At 40.5% G+C, this 19,658-nt stretch overlaps 1 protein-coding gene across 9 annotated transcripts in view; it reads right to left on the bottom strand.

The window, feature by feature from the left end:
- Nucleotides 1–19,658, bottom strand: part of ralgapa1 (Ral GTPase activating protein catalytic subunit alpha 1) — a 319,967-nt gene that overhangs the window by 253,407 nt on the left and 46,902 nt on the right. For 8 of the 9 annotated variants that reach the window (XM_060829079.1, XM_060829081.1, XM_060829087.1 and 5 more), the window contains exons 4-8: nucleotides 15,977–16,034; nucleotides 11,729–11,772; nucleotides 11,172–11,349; nucleotides 10,705–10,820; nucleotides 9,285–9,423 (exon numbers count right to left, since the gene is read on the bottom strand). In XM_060829079.1, coding sequence (XP_060685062.1) covers nucleotides 9,285–9,423; nucleotides 10,705–10,820; nucleotides 11,172–11,349; nucleotides 11,729–11,772; nucleotides 15,977–16,034 — 535 coding nt within the window. The remainder of the gene's footprint in view (nucleotides 1–9,284; nucleotides 9,424–10,704; nucleotides 10,821–11,171; nucleotides 11,350–11,728; nucleotides 11,773–15,976; nucleotides 16,035–19,658) is intronic. The other variant, XM_060829080.1, reaches the window with a different exon arrangement.

Genomic DNA, 19,658 nt, shown 5'->3' with positions numbered 1-19,658 from the left:
AGATCTCTATCAAGATGCCAGAAATCTCTTGCCTTGCCTCGTTCAATATCCTGGGATAAATCACATCAGGTCCTAGCTTGTCTAGCTTAATGTTTTTCAAGACACCCAACAACGCCACTTTCTTAATATCAATATGCTCCAGATTATCAACATTCCTCTCCCTAATCTTACCATCATCCACATCCTTCTTCTTAGTGAATACCTGTCTAAACTACTAAGGACTTCATTCACTTCCTCTGGCTCTATGCAGAAATTCCCTCCTTCGTCCTTGAGTGAACCTCTCTTTCCCTTGTTACTGTCTTGCTCCTGTTAAGTATAAAATGCCTCAGGATTCTTCCTAATCCTACTCGCCAAGGACAATCCGTGGCCACTTCTAATCTATTGGTAAGTTCTGTTCAGCTTCTTTTAGATTCCTCAAGGGCCTTGATTGATTCCAGTTTCCTAAATATATGCTTCCTTTTTCTTTTTGACTAAATCTTCAGAAACTGTTGTCATCCAACATTTGAAGCCTTGCCAGCCTTATCCTTCACTCTCTCAGGACAGTGCTTGTCCTGAACTCTGATCAACTAGCCTTTAAAAGATTCCATATGTCAGATGTGGATTTACCCTCAAACAGCCACCTCCCATCTAATTTCTCCAGTATATGTCTACTACTGTTGTAGAGTCATAGAATGATAGAGGCCCTTCAGCCCAACTCATTCATGCTGATCAGGTTTCCAAAAGTGAACTAGTTTCATTTGCCTGCGTTTGGCCCAAATCCCTCGAATCCTTTCCTATCCATGTATCTATCTTATCCTGGGGAAAAGACCTTGACTATACACCTTATCCATGCCCCTTGTGATTTTATAAACCTCTGAAAGGTCACCCCTCAGCCTCCTACTCTCTACGAAAAGACCCACCTATCCAGCCTCTCCTTACAACTCAAGCTTTCCAGGCTCAATAACATCCCTGTAAATCTTTTCTGCACCCTTTACAGTTTCGTAATATCCTTCCTATAGCAGGGTGACCAGAATTGTATGCAGTATGCCAAATGTGCCCTTTCCAATGTCTTGTACAGCTGCTAAAGGATGCCCCAACTCCTGTACACAATGATTTGACCAATGAAAGTAAACATGCCAAACCCTTTCTTCACCATCCTGTCTACCCATGACACCACTTTCAAGGAACTAAGTACCTGCACCCCTAGGTTTCTGTCCAAAAACACTACCATTAACTGTGTAAGTTCTGTCCCCAGTTTTTCAAACCAAAATGCCTCACATTTATCTGGATTAATCCACATCTCCCACTCCTCAGGCCACTGGCCAGTTGCTTAAGGTCCCATTGTATTCCTAGAAACGTTCTTCACTATCCACGATACCAACAATTTTGGTGTCATCAACAAACTTGCTAACCAAACTGCCTATATTCTCACTCAAACTGCTTACATAAACAACAAGTGAGAGTGGACCCAGCACCAAACCTTGCAGCACACTGCTGGTCACAGGCTCCAGCTTGAACAACAACCCTCCACTACCACCCTCTGTCTCTTAGCTTGAATCCAATTTTGTATCCAACTGGCTAGCTCTCTCTGGATCCCATGTGAACTAACCTTACTAACAGGTTTACCACGTGGAACCTTATCAAAATTTTAATTTATGAAGTCCAACTATATGTAGACAATGTTTACTGCCCTGCCTTCATCTATTGTCTAGGTAACCTCTTCAAAAAACCTTAATCAAATTTGAAAGACACAATTTCCCAAACAAAAAGCTATGCTGACTATCCCGAATCAGTCCTTGCCTTTCCGGCAATTCTCAGTCAGAAGTGCCATATGAACGATCCATCTCTGCCTCCTCAGTGGTCCCTAGCATTATAAATACAAGTCTTCAGCCAATTTGATTCACTCCAAGAAACAGTTGGAATCACTGGATACTACAAAGGCTATGAGCCCTGACAACATTTTGGCAATAGAACTGAAGTCATGTGTTCCAGAACCTGCTGCTCCCCTAGCTAAGCTGTTCCAGTACAATTACAACACTGGCATTACGCTGAGATAGCCTCCCTGATTTTTAAGCAAGTCTATTCTCTTCATAGTTACATTTTTGCCCTAATATGCTTGTAAATCTCTCTGGATTCTCATTTACCTTATCTGCCAAAGCTATCTGATATCCCCTCTTTAACCTCCTGTCTTCCTTCTTAAGTGTACTCCTAAGACACCCTGTACCCCTCAAGTGACTCACTCAATCCTGGCTGCCTGTACCTGATATATCTCAATTTATCTTGACTAGAGTCTCATTATCTCTCTCCATCCAGTGTTGCCTACACCTGCCAGCCTTGCCCTTCACTCAGAAACATGCTGACCCTGAAATCTCATTATCTCAAAAGCCTCCCACTTGGCAAACATCCCTTTACCTGCCAGCAGCCTTCCATAATCAATTTTTGAAAGTTCCTGTCTAATACCATAAAAAATTGGTCTTTACCCATTTTTGAACTTGAGCATGTGGACCAAGACCTATCCTTTTCCATAATTCTACTAATTTTACGGTAGCTATGGTCATTGATCCCAAAGCGCTCCCCCACTAACATCTCAGTCACTTTCCCTGCCTTATTTCCCAAGAGGTGGTCAAAGTTTGACCCTACTCTACTAGGGCCATCTACGTGGTTGATAAAGCTTTCCTGAATGCATCTAAATTTCTCCCCATCCAAGCCCATAATACGATTGCCATCTCAGTTTATGTTTGGAATGTTAAAATTCCCTACAAATCGTATTATTCTTACAGCTATTTGCAATCTCCCTACATATTTGCTCTTCAATTTTCTGCTGGCTATTTGGAGGCCTGTAATACAATTCCATCAAAGTGATTACCCCCTTCTTATATCTCAGTTCCACACAGTTTCACTGGACGATCCCTCAGTGATGATTTCCCGAATCAAAATGCCACTCCCCTCCTCTTTTGCCTCTTCTTCTATCTTACCAATAGCATCTGTACCCTGGAACATTGAGCTGCCAGACCTGTTCTTCCTTCAGCCATGTTTCTATAATGGCTCAGCCACACTAGGGAAATTTAAACAATCCTTAGATAAGCACATGGATGATTTGGGGATAATTTAGGGGGACAAGCTGAGAATAGTTCACAGGTCGGCGCAACATTGAGGGCCGAAGGGCCTGTTCTGCACTGTACTGTTCTATGTTCTATGATATCCCTGTCCTATGTTCCCATTCCATGTTCTGTGTTCATCTGCCTTACTCATCAGGCCTTTTGTAGGAAATAAATATAGTTTAATTCATCAAATCTTCCCTCATTCTGTCATGTTGTTGTCTGCCTTGTCTATTTAATTTTCTCTCTCTAACTTCTGTAGTGGTCTCACTCTCCTTTTTGCCTCAGTACTGGTTAGGGTCCCAACTCCTATCAGACTAGTTTAAACTCTCCTGAGTATCTCTAACAAATCTCTCGACCAGGATATTGGTCCCCCTCCAGTTCAGTTGCCTCTTCCACAGGTCACCTCGGCCCCAGAAGAGACCCCAATGATAATGCATCTAATGCATTTAATATTCATAGCTAAAACATTTTCAAGAGAGAGAGAAACAGTGCAGGGTTATGTTAGTGAAGGGTTCGATCACAGCCTTAGAATGAAAGGATGACCAAGGAAAATGTACAAATATTAAATTTGTTTGTAAAGAGCAACACTTTCCTTTTTTTAAATTTACAAGTGTGGGGGCAAGAGCATTAATGGTGACTAAGCTTTTCTCCTTCTTGTTGCAGCATTGGAGTTGTGTGGAGAGAGTATGTTCACGGTGTTTGGAGGCAATGTAGTGCTCTTCACTGTTTTCAAAGGCCACTCCTTACTTTTTCATCTGTACCTCCTATTTCCTCCAGAGTTGGGCGTTTGGAGTCTCCCCTAGCCTAGCAGGCAGATCTCAATGTTATCCCAGTCAGAAACTTAGCCAGCTTTCTCACCGCCAGAGAGACAGGTGACTGGGGATGAGCTACAGCATTTATGTCTACTGGGGATGAGCCTCCGAAGAGTAAACCACCCAGTCCCATTTCCCTCTCACTATGCACCTAACACTATGGGCAATTTAGTATGGCCAATTCACTTGACCTGCACATCTTTGTGGCTATGGAGGAAACCGGAGCACCCAGAGGAAACCCATGCAGACACGGGGAGAATGTACAAACAAACAGTCACCTGAGGCTGGAATCGAACCTGGGACCCTGATGCTGTGAAGCAGCAGTGCTAACCACTGAGCCACCATGCTGCCCCTGTTAACAGTTGAGCTGAGTTGACAAGGTTGCCATTGGACCTTCTTGCCCTGTACTTAATTGCTAAAGAGTGAAAAGTTTCTCTCCTGGGCCAACTCAGTCCATTATTTCCTCGTTTCACTTTCTCTAGGGAGGGGAAAACTGCATCCAGAGAATTGAGAAATTAGAAGGGAAAAATCACACAATGCTCAGTTAACTTTATAAACTCCAAAGAATGCAGGGAAGATTGAGGGAGCAGGGTGTCGACAGTACAGAAAACATGCATGGGCAATATTATTAGAATAATTTAACTACCATTTAACAGGCTAATAAGAGCTGATTCAGAAATTTACAACATGCAAGTGCAGTGCTCCTGCGGGAACCACACCAATTTAGACCTTCTTTATAAACTAAAACTTGGAAATACAATTAATAAAGATCAATTAAATTTTGCAGGACCATCAGGAGACTAGACAAGACTACTGGAAAAAATTAAATACCTGATTCAGTTTTTAGCCTCCTTCCAATTTAACACATTCATCTGCAGGACTAGTCTTATCCTTTTTCCATAAATTCCTTAACTTAAGGAATCATGATCACTGTTCCTAAAATGCTCCCGTACTGAAACTTCAATCACCTGGTCAGGTTCATTCACCAGCACAAGACTTAGTACAACCCCTTGTCTAGTTGGACCATCAACATATTGTTTCAAGAAACCCTCCTCAAAACACTGAACAAATTCTACCCTGAGCCCCTGGCATTAAGGCAGTCCCAGTCAATGTTGAGGAAGTTAAAAATCACCCATTACAATAACCCTCTTGTTTTTACATCTTTCCGTGATCTACTTATATATCTGCTCCTGTGTCCCAGGAGGCCTACGTTTAATCTCAACCTCGTGAGTGCACCTGTTTTATTTTTAAGTTCTACTTATTAGGTCTCATTGGAAGAGCCCTCCAATATATCAGCTCTTTGTCACAGCTATGAAATTCTCCTTAATCAGTGATGCAACTCCCCTCTTTTTCATCCCTATCTTGCTCTCATCTGAGACATCTAAATCCAGCAACTTCGAGCCGCCAGTCCTCACCTTCTTTCAACCAACTTTCTGGAATGCCCACCACATCAAATGGTTCAGCAAAGCTCTTCAAGGGCTTAGCTACACCTTAAGTCCATTTTAAAGAAAAATGGAATCACAATAATGTTAATATCATAATAATTCTCAAAGGCAACTAGGGACAGGCAATAAATACTGGCCAGCCATCGACGCCCACATCCCATGAATGAATAAAATAAGTGTAGTATTTCATTGATGAAAAGTATTCAAAACACATATTGACAACAAGTAAGGGATCAATCATAGCTCTTTCTGAGTGTTAGCCCTATAAAAACAAGATAAAATTCAAAATGTCTAAAACATAATCTACTCTTGCTTAGAATGTCGAGAGTAAGCTAATATTTCACATCTGACCAGCATACATGATATTCTGCATAATCTTCAAGTAACAATTTCCAAGTAACAAATTGGCTGGACCATTCTATGAAGAGAGATCAAGCAAAAATTGAGCACAGAAGAGGTCAATGATGCTGTCAAGTGGCATTTGCTGAGTAATAAACTACTTGCTGATATGTAGTTGAGTCTCTTCAAAGGTCTCTCAGTCCTCCACCTCATTTTAGACTTGGTCCAAACATGGACAAAAAGAGGTCAACTGAGAGGAACTGCCCTTGACATCACTGCAGTATTTGACAAGTATAGCATAAAGGAGCTCTAGCATGCCATTAGTATAGAGAGTGTGGTGCTGGAAAAACACAGTGGGTCAGACAGTATCCGAGGAGCAGGATAGTCAACATTTCAAACAAAAGCACTTCATCAAGAATGTCTGAAGGGCTTTTGCCCGAAACATGGACACTCCTGCCCCTCGGATGCTGCCTGATCTGCTGTGCTTTTCCAGCACCACACTGTCGACTCTCATTTTCAGTATCTGCAGTCCTCACTTTCTCCTAGCATACCATTAGTCTATGAGAACAGGGGGAAAATCTCTGCTGGTTGGAGTCATACCTTGCACAAAGGAAGATAATTGTGGTTGTTGGAGGTCAATCATCTCAGTCCCATGAAGTTACTGCAGGTTACTCCCCCGGGCAAATACGTTTTTGTCAACCTGATCGGACATGTTAGGACACACGTCGAGAGGAGATGGACTTGAACCCAGGCCTTTTGACTCACAGATAGGGACATTATCACTGAACCAGTGTCTTCGACTCAACCAACCTCAGCTGCATCAAATCATAAGCAAGGATGCTATTGATAAACTGAGGCCCTGTTGTGGTGCATTGTCCCTGCCCCTGAACCAGAAAGCCTTTGTTCAAATTCTATCTGCTCCAGAGGTGTCTAATAACAGCTCTGAACAGGTTGATTAGAAAATATTCACTGATAATTAGACTCACGCTCTTGTGGCACAATAGTGGTGTCCCTAACTCCTGGGTTCAAGACCCACCTGCTGCAGAGATGTGTAACGACATTGCTGAATGAGATGATTCAAAAAATTAATTAAATTCACTGATAAATGGGGCTCTTGCAGCATAATGATGGTTCAGAGGGAGGGAAACTAAGTCCGAGATTTAAATTCTACCTTGCTGCAAGGTACACAATAACACATCTAAACAGTTTGATTTAACACCTTTCTTATAAATGGGGCTGTTCTGCTGCACTACAGTGTCCCTATCTCTGAGTTGGAAGGCCCAGATACAAGTCCCACTTGTGTGTGATGAGTAATGGCACGTCCGAACAGGTTGATTTGAAAATATCTTCACTGCTAATTGTACAATGTGCCTTACCATTCATCATTCTCTCGACGCTGAGGTACCCCATGCCAAACACAGCAAGATCTGGACAATATTAAAGCGTTGGCTGGTAAGTGGCCAACAGCATTCACACTACACAAGTTCCAGGCAAGGATCATCTCCAACAAAAGAGAATCCAACCATCACTTTTTTTTTGGGGGGGGGGGGGCGGGGGGGGAGGGGGGAGGAGCTGCTGCAGTTAATGGTGGTGGGGAGAGAGAGAGAGAGAGAGAGAGAGGTGGAGGAGACAAGAGAGGTTACCATTGACCAGAAACCTGGAGTGGACTAGCCATATGAATACTGTGGCTACAGAAACAGGTCAGGGATTTGGGATTCTTCAGGAGGTAATTCACTTCCTGGCTTCCCAATGCTGTCTCACTATTAACTAAGTAGAACTCAGAACTGTGATGGAATAACCTCCACTTTCTTGGTTGATTGTAGCTCCAACAACACTCAAGAAACTGGTCACCACCAGGTCAATGCGGCTTGTTTGCTTGGTACCCCATCTACCACCTAACATACATAGTCAACTTATGTACAATCAACAAAATGCACTCCAGCAACTCACCCAAGCCTCCCAAAACAGCTTCTAAACCAGCCACTTTGACCACCTGAAAGGACAGGTGCATGGGGACATCATCATCTGCTAGTGCCTCTCTAAATCTCTCAGGATCGTAACTTTAGACTGTGTCATCATTCCTTTTCTGTCACAGAGTCAAAATGCTGCAACGCCCCTCCTAATATTATGAGAATCACAACAGTTCAAGAAACTAGCTTGCCACCAACCTTCTCAAGGTCATTTAGAGATAAACATTGGTCAAACCAGCAATACCCACATCATAGGAACAATACAACAAAAGCTAACTGAAACAAAGTTCTTAAAAGGTGTATCAGGACGGATGGAAAAAGAATGATATCCAGGCTCAAAAGTCTACATCCAGGAGACAGAACAGAAAATTGGAAACTGCTCATCTAGGACTGAGGTCAGGAGGGATTTTTTCACTCAGTGGAAAATCTTTGGAACTTTCTACCCTGGAAGGCTGTAGAGCTCAGCCATTGAGATTGACAGATTTCTAAACGTAAACATTAGCATATGGATGTACATGGAATAGTGTAGGTTAGATGGGCTTCAGATTGGTATGACAGGTCGGCACAACATCGAGGGCCGAAGGGCCTGTACTGCGCTGTAATGTTCCAAAACGGTTTCAAGAGCGATGGAGGCTGTGCAGGAAAATGGGGTTGAGGTGGACCATCAGCCGTGATAGCTAAAAGTAGGGCTTTGGGTGGTGTTGTAGAACAGAGAAACCCAGGGGTTCAGGTAAATAATTCTTTGAAGTTTGCGTCACATGTAGATAAGGTAGTTAAAAAGGCATTTAGCATGCTTGTCTTTGTTACTCAACCTATGACTTTGAGAGTGTTGATGTCATATTGAGGTTGTACAGGACAGTGGTGACACTTCTTCTGGAGTACTGTATGCAGTTCTGGTTGCCCTGTTACAGAAAAGATGTTATTAAGAGTTCAGAAAAGATGTTGCCGGGAATAGAAGATTTCAGTTATAAGGACAGGTTGGATAGGCTGTGATCTTTTTTCAATGGCATGTACGTGGTTGAGGAGTAACCTTAAAGATGTTTACAATGTCATGAGGGATACGGGCAAGGTGAATGGCAGGTGTCTTTTCCCTTGGATCAGGACTTGAAGACTAGGGGGCATATTTTTCACATGAGAGGAGAGAGATTTAAGAAAGAAAACGAGGGCCAATGTTTCATTTCAACCGAGTGGTTCTTTTGTGAAATGAACTTCCAGAGGAAATGGTGGATGTGGGTACAATGGCAATATTTAAAAGACACTTTGCTAAGTACATTAATAAGAAACGTTTGGAGGAATAGGAGTAGAGTGCAGGCAGGGGAATTAGCTTATTTTGAGATTTTTTTGGCATGGACTGGTTGGACTGAAGAGTCATATAACATGTAAGCAGTCCTTATGTGGAGCAGACTTGAGGTGCAAACTGCATGGTAGATCCCTCATTTCCTATGTTTCCTTATGATAAACAAAAATAAAAATCAGAATTAGATTTAAAAAAAGACTAAATTTAATAAAGAGACTAGTATTATTATATTTGACATACAATGGTGGCTTTAAACAATAATATCACACTCTTAACCCTCAAAACAACAAATATCTGATTTTAGGCATATATATTAAGACAAATCAAAGTATTATGCTTACCAAGGATTGGGTTAAACAAACTGGTCTCCTTTGAGAAATTGGGAAATATGTGAGGCAGATAGTACTTCTTGAAATTTTCAAATAAGAATGCAAACCCTTTCTCCTGATTTTCTTTGTCTTTCCATTCTAATCCCTTTGCCTATGAAAAAATTGTATGTAATTTTTGGTAAGTGTATTATTATGATCATAAATAACTTCCATATAAAATATGACAGAAAAGAAAATCCTGAGCCTGACAAAGCTCCAATGAGTATTAATCTCCTTTCATTGTATCAGGGCGACATGTAACTGGATTTAGAAAAAATGTCACAGCCTTTATCTAGCCACAGATTGCATTGTTACTTTCAGCATAGCTCATGAAAATATTAGTCAAAAGTGAAAAGTGATGTAGAATTCCAAGTACAAAACAATTCCAGCTCAAACAGTTTATTTGACATTTTTCTCAACATTAAAAATAATTGTGCTACAAACTAGTTCCCAGTCCTGACTTTTGCCAGTTCTTGAGGACAGGTGAAGGGTGTCTTTAGTTGTTGAAAAGGGATGGGGATGTTAATTGATGAGCAGGGCAAGGGAGAGAGGTGATGTTGATTGGTTAACAGGAGAAATAGGGCAGCAGCTGATAAGCAGGGTGTTGGTGTCAGTTATTAAACTGACTGGGGAAGAGGACTTCAGTTGATGACCAGGAGGGAAACGGTAGCATTGATTGACGAGCAGAAATCAGACTTGCAAGCAAAATGCTGAAAAAAAGGGGGAAATAGAAAGAAAGAGAAAGGGTGGAGAGAGTGGAATGAGGGAAGATGGGGGCAGGGGAAGAGATTGGGGTGGTGGGTGGGGTAAAAAAGCAAGGAAGGGGGGATGGGAGAGCGAGGGGGATGGGAGAGCGAGGGGGATGGGAGAGCGAGGGGGATGAGAGACGAGGAGGGTGAGAGGCGAGGAAGGCGAGAAGCAAGGGTGAGGCAACAGGTGAGGGGGGAGGAGTGAGGGGGAGGAGTGGGGGGGGTGAGAGGGGAGAGGGGGGAGTGGGAGGTGAAAAGAGACGTGGGGAGAAAGAGAGGAAGGGTGGGAAGGAAAGACAGAGAGGGAAGGGAGGGAAGGGAGGGAAGGGAGGGAAGGGAGGGAAGGGAGGGAAGGGAGGGAGGAGAGGGGGTGGGGAGGGGACGGACACAACAGAAGATACAAATTCTTTCAATGCGTTCATGACAAAAGAGAGAGTACGCGAACTAACATGACATCGTAAAATCAAGATCAACATTGATCGATTTGCCCAACCTAGGTTCATTTTGAGAAATTTGAAGTGGAAAATAGCAAAAAAAAATCAATGCAATAATGATTAAAACACAGTTGTTTTTAGTTTAGTGGTTGAGTAATAGACAAAGTCTTAACAAATGGTTTAATAGGGTTAGTACTATAAAGCTTCTACCTGGATTACCATATATTTTAGCAGTGCATCAAGAAAGTAGCTTGTAAGATCATCTTGTCCTTTGTCTCCCGATTGTGGGGGCACAAGGGGAGTGATTTCTTCTGGAGTGACTTGAGCTGTCAGGTAGATATGGATATATAACATGAATCATGTCAAAAATACTTCACTATGAATATCTAATAATATTTTATTCAAGGACAAAAACATTACACTCTTCAGTTCCCACCTACTCAAATTTATTTAGTATTCTTGATTTGCATTGGTTCATTATAAATTGCTAAGTTGCTTTTTGTTTGAAATCAAGATTGCTGAAAAATCGACAATATTAGACTTGAAGCATTATTTCAACTATGTGAATTGATTCATGGCATATACAATTGTACTGGCATTGCGCAGTAATGGGAGAAAAAAGAAAAGAGATTTCAAAATATTAGTGAGAGGCGAAACAGAAAATGCACAGCTCTTACTTTCTTGAAAACAGAATGTGGAATTGATCAGATTGTCCAGTGTTCGAGGTCCCTGCTCTGAAAGTAGTGGTGGGAAACCAGGAATAAGGCAGGCAAAAATATGGAGTTGTTCTTCAGTGCAATTGTGTTGGAGTGCTTGCATCCATAACAAAAAGAGACGTACACCTTCTCGCCTTATCTGAAGTGGATTGAAAATTAATTCAAAACTTCTGGATGAAAACTTATTTGCTTTAAGTTTTTCATTTCATAGCTAATAATTTCAATAACACAATTAAGGGCTTTTTAAAACGTTAAAGCAATTTGGTCTGGAACTTATGAAACACTCAGTATTTGAAGTACAAGTTAAAAGACTGGACTTCTCTAAAGGTGACATTAGGTTTTTAAACAAACAATCCTTATAAACAAAATAAAGCACTGTGTTAACAAATATTTGAAAAAAAATGTAAAACACGATCAATATGAAAACAGTTTTAAAAATGCATTTAATCACACTACGTTCCAGGATGGTTCTAATAATGTCTCAAAATGATTCTTTTAAAAAAAAAAATCAGCAAAACCTTCAAGGAGTTCCCAAAATGAAGGAGTTTTTTCAAAGTCAAGCCTGCAAAGAGAAAAGAAAAACAGCATTTGCAAGACTGAAGAAAATATATTAGAAACAGTGTAAAGACAAAATGTCCGAGGTCTCGGTCAGACTTGGTAAATATTTATAATCAAGTCCTTGGCATTCTCTGCATTACTCTTGGTAACCTTTCTACCCTTTGGCATTATTTTATTGCCAAAAGGAAAAGGAGAGATCACCATTTTATGCACATTGTTCAACTACTAAATTACTATCGTTAAATTGTGCAGATCTATATTTTTTTTTCACCTGCCCTTTCTTTTTCAATGCTACTGAAATAACTACATTGAAGATTGGATTCAGAAATTTTCAGAGGATATAACATTAAAATTGAGCAAGTGAAAATGAAGTTTCTCAAGTTATTTTTCTCAGCAAATTATTAACTGTAAGAAGACTGCTGTCCTGCTATACATATGGGATGTCACTACTCCGTATCAGTGTTGACGTTCATGAACCATATCTAGAAAACAGAGGATGGAAATAAGACTTACTATGACAGACTAATATTGGAAGGGCCGTTGGGGTAAACCTTGACAATAAAGAGTGACACAAATAAGGGTGCAATCAAGTATCTTGGTTCAAAACAGCAGGCAATGTAAACAGTATGGGTAGAGATAAGAAATGACAAGGTCAGAAACTGCTAATGGGAGTAATCAAAAGGGGCTCCAACCATAGCTAGACTAAACTTCTGAACTATAAATTGCGTGATTTTTTGAAATTAGGCATTCTTGCTTTGTCCAGATGAGTGCAAGATGAAAGGCTTCAGCAACACCTCTTTTCAGCAATATTATGATCTGTACTACCAAGCAACAGTTTTATTCATTTATCACTTCTCTGTCCTGATTGAACACAACTGATTTAACTTGCTAGACCATCACAGAGGCAGGTAAGAGTCATAGAAACAAAAAAAATGAGTAGACCCTTCAATCCTGCTCTACCATTCAAGCTGATTGCACAACTCAGTAACCCATCCCTGCTTTCTCCCCATATCCTTTGACCTGTTGCACATGCCACACTGTTTTAACTCATATCTAGCAAAGAAACTGCAAGTTGACTCTTAATAGTAATAAACTATAATATTTATTTAACACAATATTACAATAACAAAATACACTACAAACTAACAATTAACGCTATAAATCGAATCAACTATCTTGTCCTTTACTTAACTCTGGATGATCATATTCAACCACACTAGATCATGGCCTTGATCCACATGGCAAAGGATCGTCTGGTCTTCTTTTCCTGGTGGTCTCTTTTTGGTAGTTGGTCTCAAGTTACCGCTCCTGAAGGTGGTGTTGCGGTGATTTTTACACTTCGAAGTCTTTGCGCCCTTTTGGGAGGGTATTTGCTTCCACCAATAGAGCAATTAGGGTTCGATCACACTGATTGATTGGACACAACTAGACACTGACATCTCAATGGCAGGGTGGTCCTTGAGCATCCATTCCTGAAGGTGTTGGGAGCACGTCAGGTAGCCTTCTCCAAATAAGGGTGTGAGGTGCCCCTGTGTCTGGTAAACAACTTGATGTCTCCAATTGTCCTGGAGATGGTATTCAGGTCGATTCTATTTATTTCCAATTCAAATGTATATTGTTTTGCCTGCAGTTGCATACCATCTGTCTGTAGTTGGTGTCTTTCTGGATTCTGCAGCATTTTTATTCCAGGGCCTTTGAGCACAGTCACTTTTGGCCAAGGCTTGTTCCAATTTCCAAGCATGCCTAATTTCTTGTACGCTTTTCATAAATCCATTGTTTTGAGTGGCCTGTCTGGCCACACTCACTTAGCCCCAAAGAATTATATTTAACTGCTTCTTGAAAGATTCAACGTTTTGACCTCAACAGATTTGTATGATAGAGAATTCCACAGACTTACACTTTCAGTGAAGAAAATTCTCATCTCAGTCCCAATAGCCTAGCCTGTATCCATAGACGCTTGGTCCTAGACTACCTAGTCATTGGGAACATGCTTGCTGTGTTTACCCTACCTAGTCCTATCAGAGAAAACCACATTGCTGTGGATCTAAAATTACATGCAAACCAGATCAGGTAAGAAAGATGTATTTCTTTCCATGAAAGACATTGGTAAACCAGATGAGTTTTCAATGACATTTTCGCAGTTTCAGTATCATTAGAGACATTAGGTTTTTATTCCAGAAGTATTAACTAGCTGACAAAATAGGAATTGAACTCATGGCCCTGGAGCATAATCTGGTGATCTGGACTATTCTAGCATTAAAAGAGTTGCAGGAAATTAAAATTACTGAGAAAAATAAAGTAACTGATAGACAACAAATCCATTGATCCAATGATCTCCACCTTGCTTTCAAATAAAAAAAAAGGTTTCTGCAACAATAGAAGATACACTAGTTTCAAATTTCAAATATTCCCTAGATACTGGGGTAATTCCAGTAGATTTGTAAGATAACAAATGCAGTACTGGTATTCAGGAAGGGAGATCCAAGACAACTGGAAACTGCAGGTCAATTAGCCTGATGCATGATCAGGAAAATGCTAAGACCAATTATTAAAGATATGGTAATGGGACTCTGAGAAAATCACATTTTTACATAGAGGCAATAAGGTTTTAATAACGGGAAGATCATACTGGCAAATAAGATTTTTTTTAAGGATGTAACTCAGCGTGGATAAAGGAGGCTGAATGTTTAGATTTTCAAAAGGCATTCAATATAGTACCATATGGTACTGATTGGCATGTTGGCTCAGTGGTTAGTACTGCTGACTCACAGTGCCAGGGACCCAGGTTCAATTCCTGCCTCGGGTGACTGTCCGTGTGGAGCTTGCACATTCTCCCAATGTCTGTGTGGGTTTCCTCTGGTTTCTTCCCACAATCCAAAGACATGCAGATCAAATTAATTGGTCATGCTAAATTGCCCATAGTGTTAGGTACATTATAGGGGTAAATATAGGGTAGGGGAATGGGTCTGGTGGGGTACTCTTCAGAGAGTCAGTGTGAACTTGTTGGGCTGAGGGGCCCGATTCCATACTGTAAGGATTCTAATCTAAATCATATGAGAAGTAAAGAAAATTACTTGTTTGTGCACAGAATAGGCATAAACAAGTAATTTTCACATTATGAAGTTGTTTCTAGTGTAGCAGCATAAAGATAAGTAGTGGGGCTGCAGCTGATTACATGGTATTTTAAGAATGTGGATGAAGAGATCAAATCTGATGAATCCTAGTTGGTTAATAATGTTAAGCTAGATGGCATAATGAGCAGGTTAGAGGACAAATTTGCAAAGGAATATAAATAGAAAAAATTAATGGGTAATAAGATAGCAAATTGTGAGAAGGAATATGACATTATTCATTAACTTTGGTAGCAAGAAGAGGGGAGATTTTTCAAGTACTGTGAGAAACTATTAAACATTGACTTCCAGAGAAATTTGGTTATTCTTCTATACAAAACAGAAAGTTAACATTAACAGAATGTAAATGGCTGCTGCCCAATAGCACAAGGAAGTTGGAGTACAGCTTAAGGAAGACTTGGTATAATTGTATAGCTATCAGATGCTGCCAAATCTGGAGTTCCAGGTAAAGCTTTGGTCACCTGTTCCAAACAAAGTTCATCCAATTGATTTGCTGGATAAGGAAATTTCCTATAAAGAGACTGATTTGAAACGGCCTATACTCCTTAATATTTAGTAATAAGGTGCTGAGACAGACAAGACTCTACACTGCATGACGGATTAGATATAAAGGTTGTTTCACTTGGGAGTGTAGAACCAGACAGCACAGTCTCTGGAGAAGAGAACAGCCATTTAGGGTTGAGATGAGGAGCAATTTTATTCATTCAAAAGGTCGAACGTCTGTGGATGTGCAGTCACGGATTATAATCAGGGCTATTACATTTTGCTATTCTGAGCGAATCAAGAAAGAAGGGACAAGAGTTGGAGTAGAGAATAAAGAAGCTTGCTGCAATTGTACAGACCTTAGACATAGCCTTACTTGTCATGAGATTTGGATCAGAAATTATAATATTAAATATCAGAGTAAGGTCTGCGCACCTTATGATGTACTCCTGCTCTAAGTTTCTTTGTACCAGCTGAAAACTTTATAATTGTTTAGGCTACTGACCTCTCAAAGGGCACAGTTAAAGATGTACATTCACTTTTTTCAAAAAACATGACTGATATAATCAACACTCAAAGAATATTTAAAGTTACCTATACTGTGAAACTGCCATCTGCTCTGAATTCTTTCCGGAAGGTGTTGTAAGATTTTCTGTAAGAAAAAAAAACTCAATTTGGATCAAGTTTGGAATAAAGACAGCAAATACAAAAAGTTTGTTCCATAAAATCTTAACTAACATGTCTCTTAAAAAGTGTGTTTTTATTTTCCACTCAAACTGTAAATTGTAAATGCATTTTTGAGCACAAATTTACAACTTTCCTACAAATGCATAACCGTTAACATCTTATCATCATGTAATGGAAGAACACTATGTTAATCTTTATTACAGACATTCTATTCTAGATGAGCACAAATGTCCTCAAATTAAGTACTGGGAAGACGGAAGCCATTGTTTTTAGTTTTTGCCATAATCTCAGTGCCCTAGCTGCTAACTCCATCTATTTTCCTGAAAACGTGTCAGATATTGGGCATTGGTTTGCAACGTTGGCGTCACATTTAATTCTCAGATGAGCTTCTCACCTTATTTGCTACCAAGATCATCTGTTGCAACTCCTTAATATTGCCCCTGTTTTAGTTCAACTGCTACCAAAGCCTCATTCATGCCTTTACTATAGAGTATACAGCACTGAAACAGCTTCTTCGGTCCAATCAGTCCATGCCAAACATAATCCCCAACTAAATTAGTCTCACCTGTCTGCTACTGGCCCATATCCGTCTTATTCATGTACTTGCCGAAAGGTGTTTTAAACATGCACCACTTCCTCAGGAAGTTCATTCCACATGTGAACCACTTCCTATGCAAAAAAGTTGTCCCTTAGATTTTTTTTAAAATTGCTCTCCTCTGACCTTAAAGATATGACCCGTAGTCTTGAAATCCCCCATCTTAAGGAAAATACTACTGCCATTAACTCTATCTGTACCTCTCATGATTTTATAAACTTATATAAAAGGTCACCTCTCAACTCCTATGCTCTAGTGAAAATGTCCCAACCTATCCAGCCTTTCTTTACAACTCAAACCTTCCATACCTGGCAATATTCTGATAAATTTCTTCTGGACAACCTCCAGCTTATTACTATCTTTCCTTGAATTGGGCAACCAGAACTGAACACAGTATTCCAGAAGAGGCTTCACCAATGCCCTATACAACTTCAACATGACTTCCTAATTCCTATACTCAAAGGTCTGAGCAATTATTCTTAGATTAGACACTTTCATAGCTTTTTCTTCATTCTGCAAACTTGCGGTTTTACAAAATTTTGTTGCTCCTCTTAACTTTTAAAAGGTGCCTAAGGGACAACTTTTTCATGCACAGGGTTGAGTGTACGGAATGAGCTGCCAGATGAAGGACTAGGGCTGATACAATTGCAGCATTTAAAAGGCATCCGGATGGTTATATTAACAGGAAGGGTTTAGAGGGCCAAGTGTTGGCATAGGGGACCAGATTAGGTTAGGATATCTGGGTCAGCATGGACGAGTTGGAGCAACGGGTCTGTTTCCGTGCTGTACATCTCTAAGAGTCATATGTATGTCTTAATTCGCAGCAAGCACTGTTCTCCTATCATCCCAGCGTTTGCCAACTTAAAATGACTCCCAATCAAAGAAGTGCAGATAGAAGTCATTTGACCCACTGAGTCTGCATCAACCTTCCAAACAGCATCTGACCCAAACCCATCCCATTCCCCCACTTACCATGGCCAATCCACCTAATCTGGACATATTTGTGGATTGTGGGATGAAACCAGAGCATCCAGCAGAAACCCAGAAAGAAATTCCAAACAGTCATCATGTCAGACACAGTCACAGATTTCAATGGAATCAAACAGGGGTCCCTGGCACTGTAAGGCAGAAGTGCTAACCTCTGTGCCATCATGCCACCAGTTAAGCAATGTCTGGATTCTAAAACCCTCCAAGGCCTCACCTACTATATCTCTTATCAGTTCCAGTCTCATTTTTTTGAAGGATATCTGCACTCCTTTAACTCCAGCTTTTTGTACACCCTCGATTTTGGTTGCTCTACCTGGCCATGCCTTCAACTGCTTAGGGCCAAACTCTGGCATTCCCTCCTTACACTTCTTTGTCTGTCTACCTTACTATGCACATTTCAAACAAATCTTTAAATCTACTACTTTGAATAAACTTTTGGTCATCCAATCCAATATTGCTTGATGTGGTTTGTTGACATACTTTGCTTTTTGTGCCTTTGAAGCTCTTAGGGCCATTTCATTGAATGAAAGGATTACATATCCACTAGCACTGTTGCTGGAAGCCTACTTAAAATTAAGAGCAGACTGTGCAGAGTCTCCCTCTCCCTTTCAAAGGGCTCGTCAAAAGTCTTCCTACAGCCACACATATTTGTCCAAGGCTCAAGAGCCTATACTGCTATTCAATACCAAACTGTGGACAACGTCAATGCAAAAATATCAGTACAAAATCAAAATGTCTCAGGTGCTGGAAAACCAAAATAGAAAGTTTGGAGATAGCAAGTTTTGACAAGATTTGTATCTCAGGTTGAGGTTCTGGATGTATGCTTGCTGAGCTGAAAGGTTCATTTTCAGACGTTTCGTCGTCTAACTAGGTATCATCATCAGTGAGCCTCCAGATGAAGCCCTGGTGCTGTGGCCTGCTTTGAAACACAGATACAAAGCAGGCCATACCGCCAGGGCTTCATCCGGAGGCTCGCTGATGATGTTACCAAATATGGTGATGAAACGTCTGAAAATGAACCTTCCAGCTCAGCGAGCAAACCTACATCCAGGCTGGAGGTACTCTGCGTTAGGCAGAACTTGAGGAGAGAGAATGTTTCAGTTAGATGACTATTCATTAGAACAGTGAAAAGTTAAAAATGTAATAAGTGAAAGGGAGAGAGTGGGAAAACAAAAAAGGACAGTTATTGATTAGGTAGAAGGCAGGAAAGATTAAATGACCGAATATTTCATAGTGGCCAAAGAGACAAGATATCAAAGTTGCATCTTAAAGAGAATGGCAGAATAACAACCAAATGCCATCTGAAAACAAAAGAAACAGAAATGAAAAAGAATGAAATCAAATGTTCAAGAAAAAGGAAACAAAATGGAGGGCAGTAATTATAGGCTGATTATTAAGTTTGGGCAGCTGGCAAATAATGAAACTAAATACAAGCTGCTGTTTCTTGAAGTTACATTTATACTACTGTTTTACCTGAAAAGTCTATTTCAGGCCTTGGAAGGTAAAAAGACAGGTGTTTGATCTCTTGTACTTTCCATGGAAGTACCAGCCTAAGAGTTTATGATTAACAGGGGCATGGGCCAGGGTAGTGCAAGTAAACAGTCCCTTAGGAATGTTTAAAGAGGAGAGGAGAGAAAGAAGTGGCCACATAATGCAGATAGGTGATAGAAACAGTAGAGGGATATCTTTTCAGCATGGAAGCAGGTGGGGTGGCAGCAGAACACAATAAGAGCTCTGCCAAGGTTCTAGGAGAGTCAGATGGATGGAGAACAGAAGAACAGGAAAAACACAAATATGATCCAGGGTACTAACAACAATGTCCAGAGTAAGTGTACGAAGAATCCTTAGTTGGGGAAAGGAATCAAAATCAGCCGTGCTGATTTGGAAGATTGCATCATAAGAACAGTAGAAAAAGGGAAACTAGGAGAATGGAATTCAGTCTGCACGTTAACAGAAGTGTAACTGAAATAGCTGAGAGTCAGAGGTTATAATAGGCCATAAATCAGT

The sequence above is a fragment of the Hemiscyllium ocellatum genome, chromosome 8 (genome assembly GCF_020745735.1).
Source record: "Hemiscyllium ocellatum isolate sHemOce1 chromosome 8, sHemOce1.pat.X.cur, whole genome shotgun sequence".
Taxonomy (NCBI): Eukaryota; Metazoa; Chordata; class Chondrichthyes; order Orectolobiformes; family Hemiscylliidae; genus Hemiscyllium; species Hemiscyllium ocellatum.
Note: the sequence above shows the minus strand (reverse complement) of the source record. Positions and strands in the feature narration are given on the sequence as shown.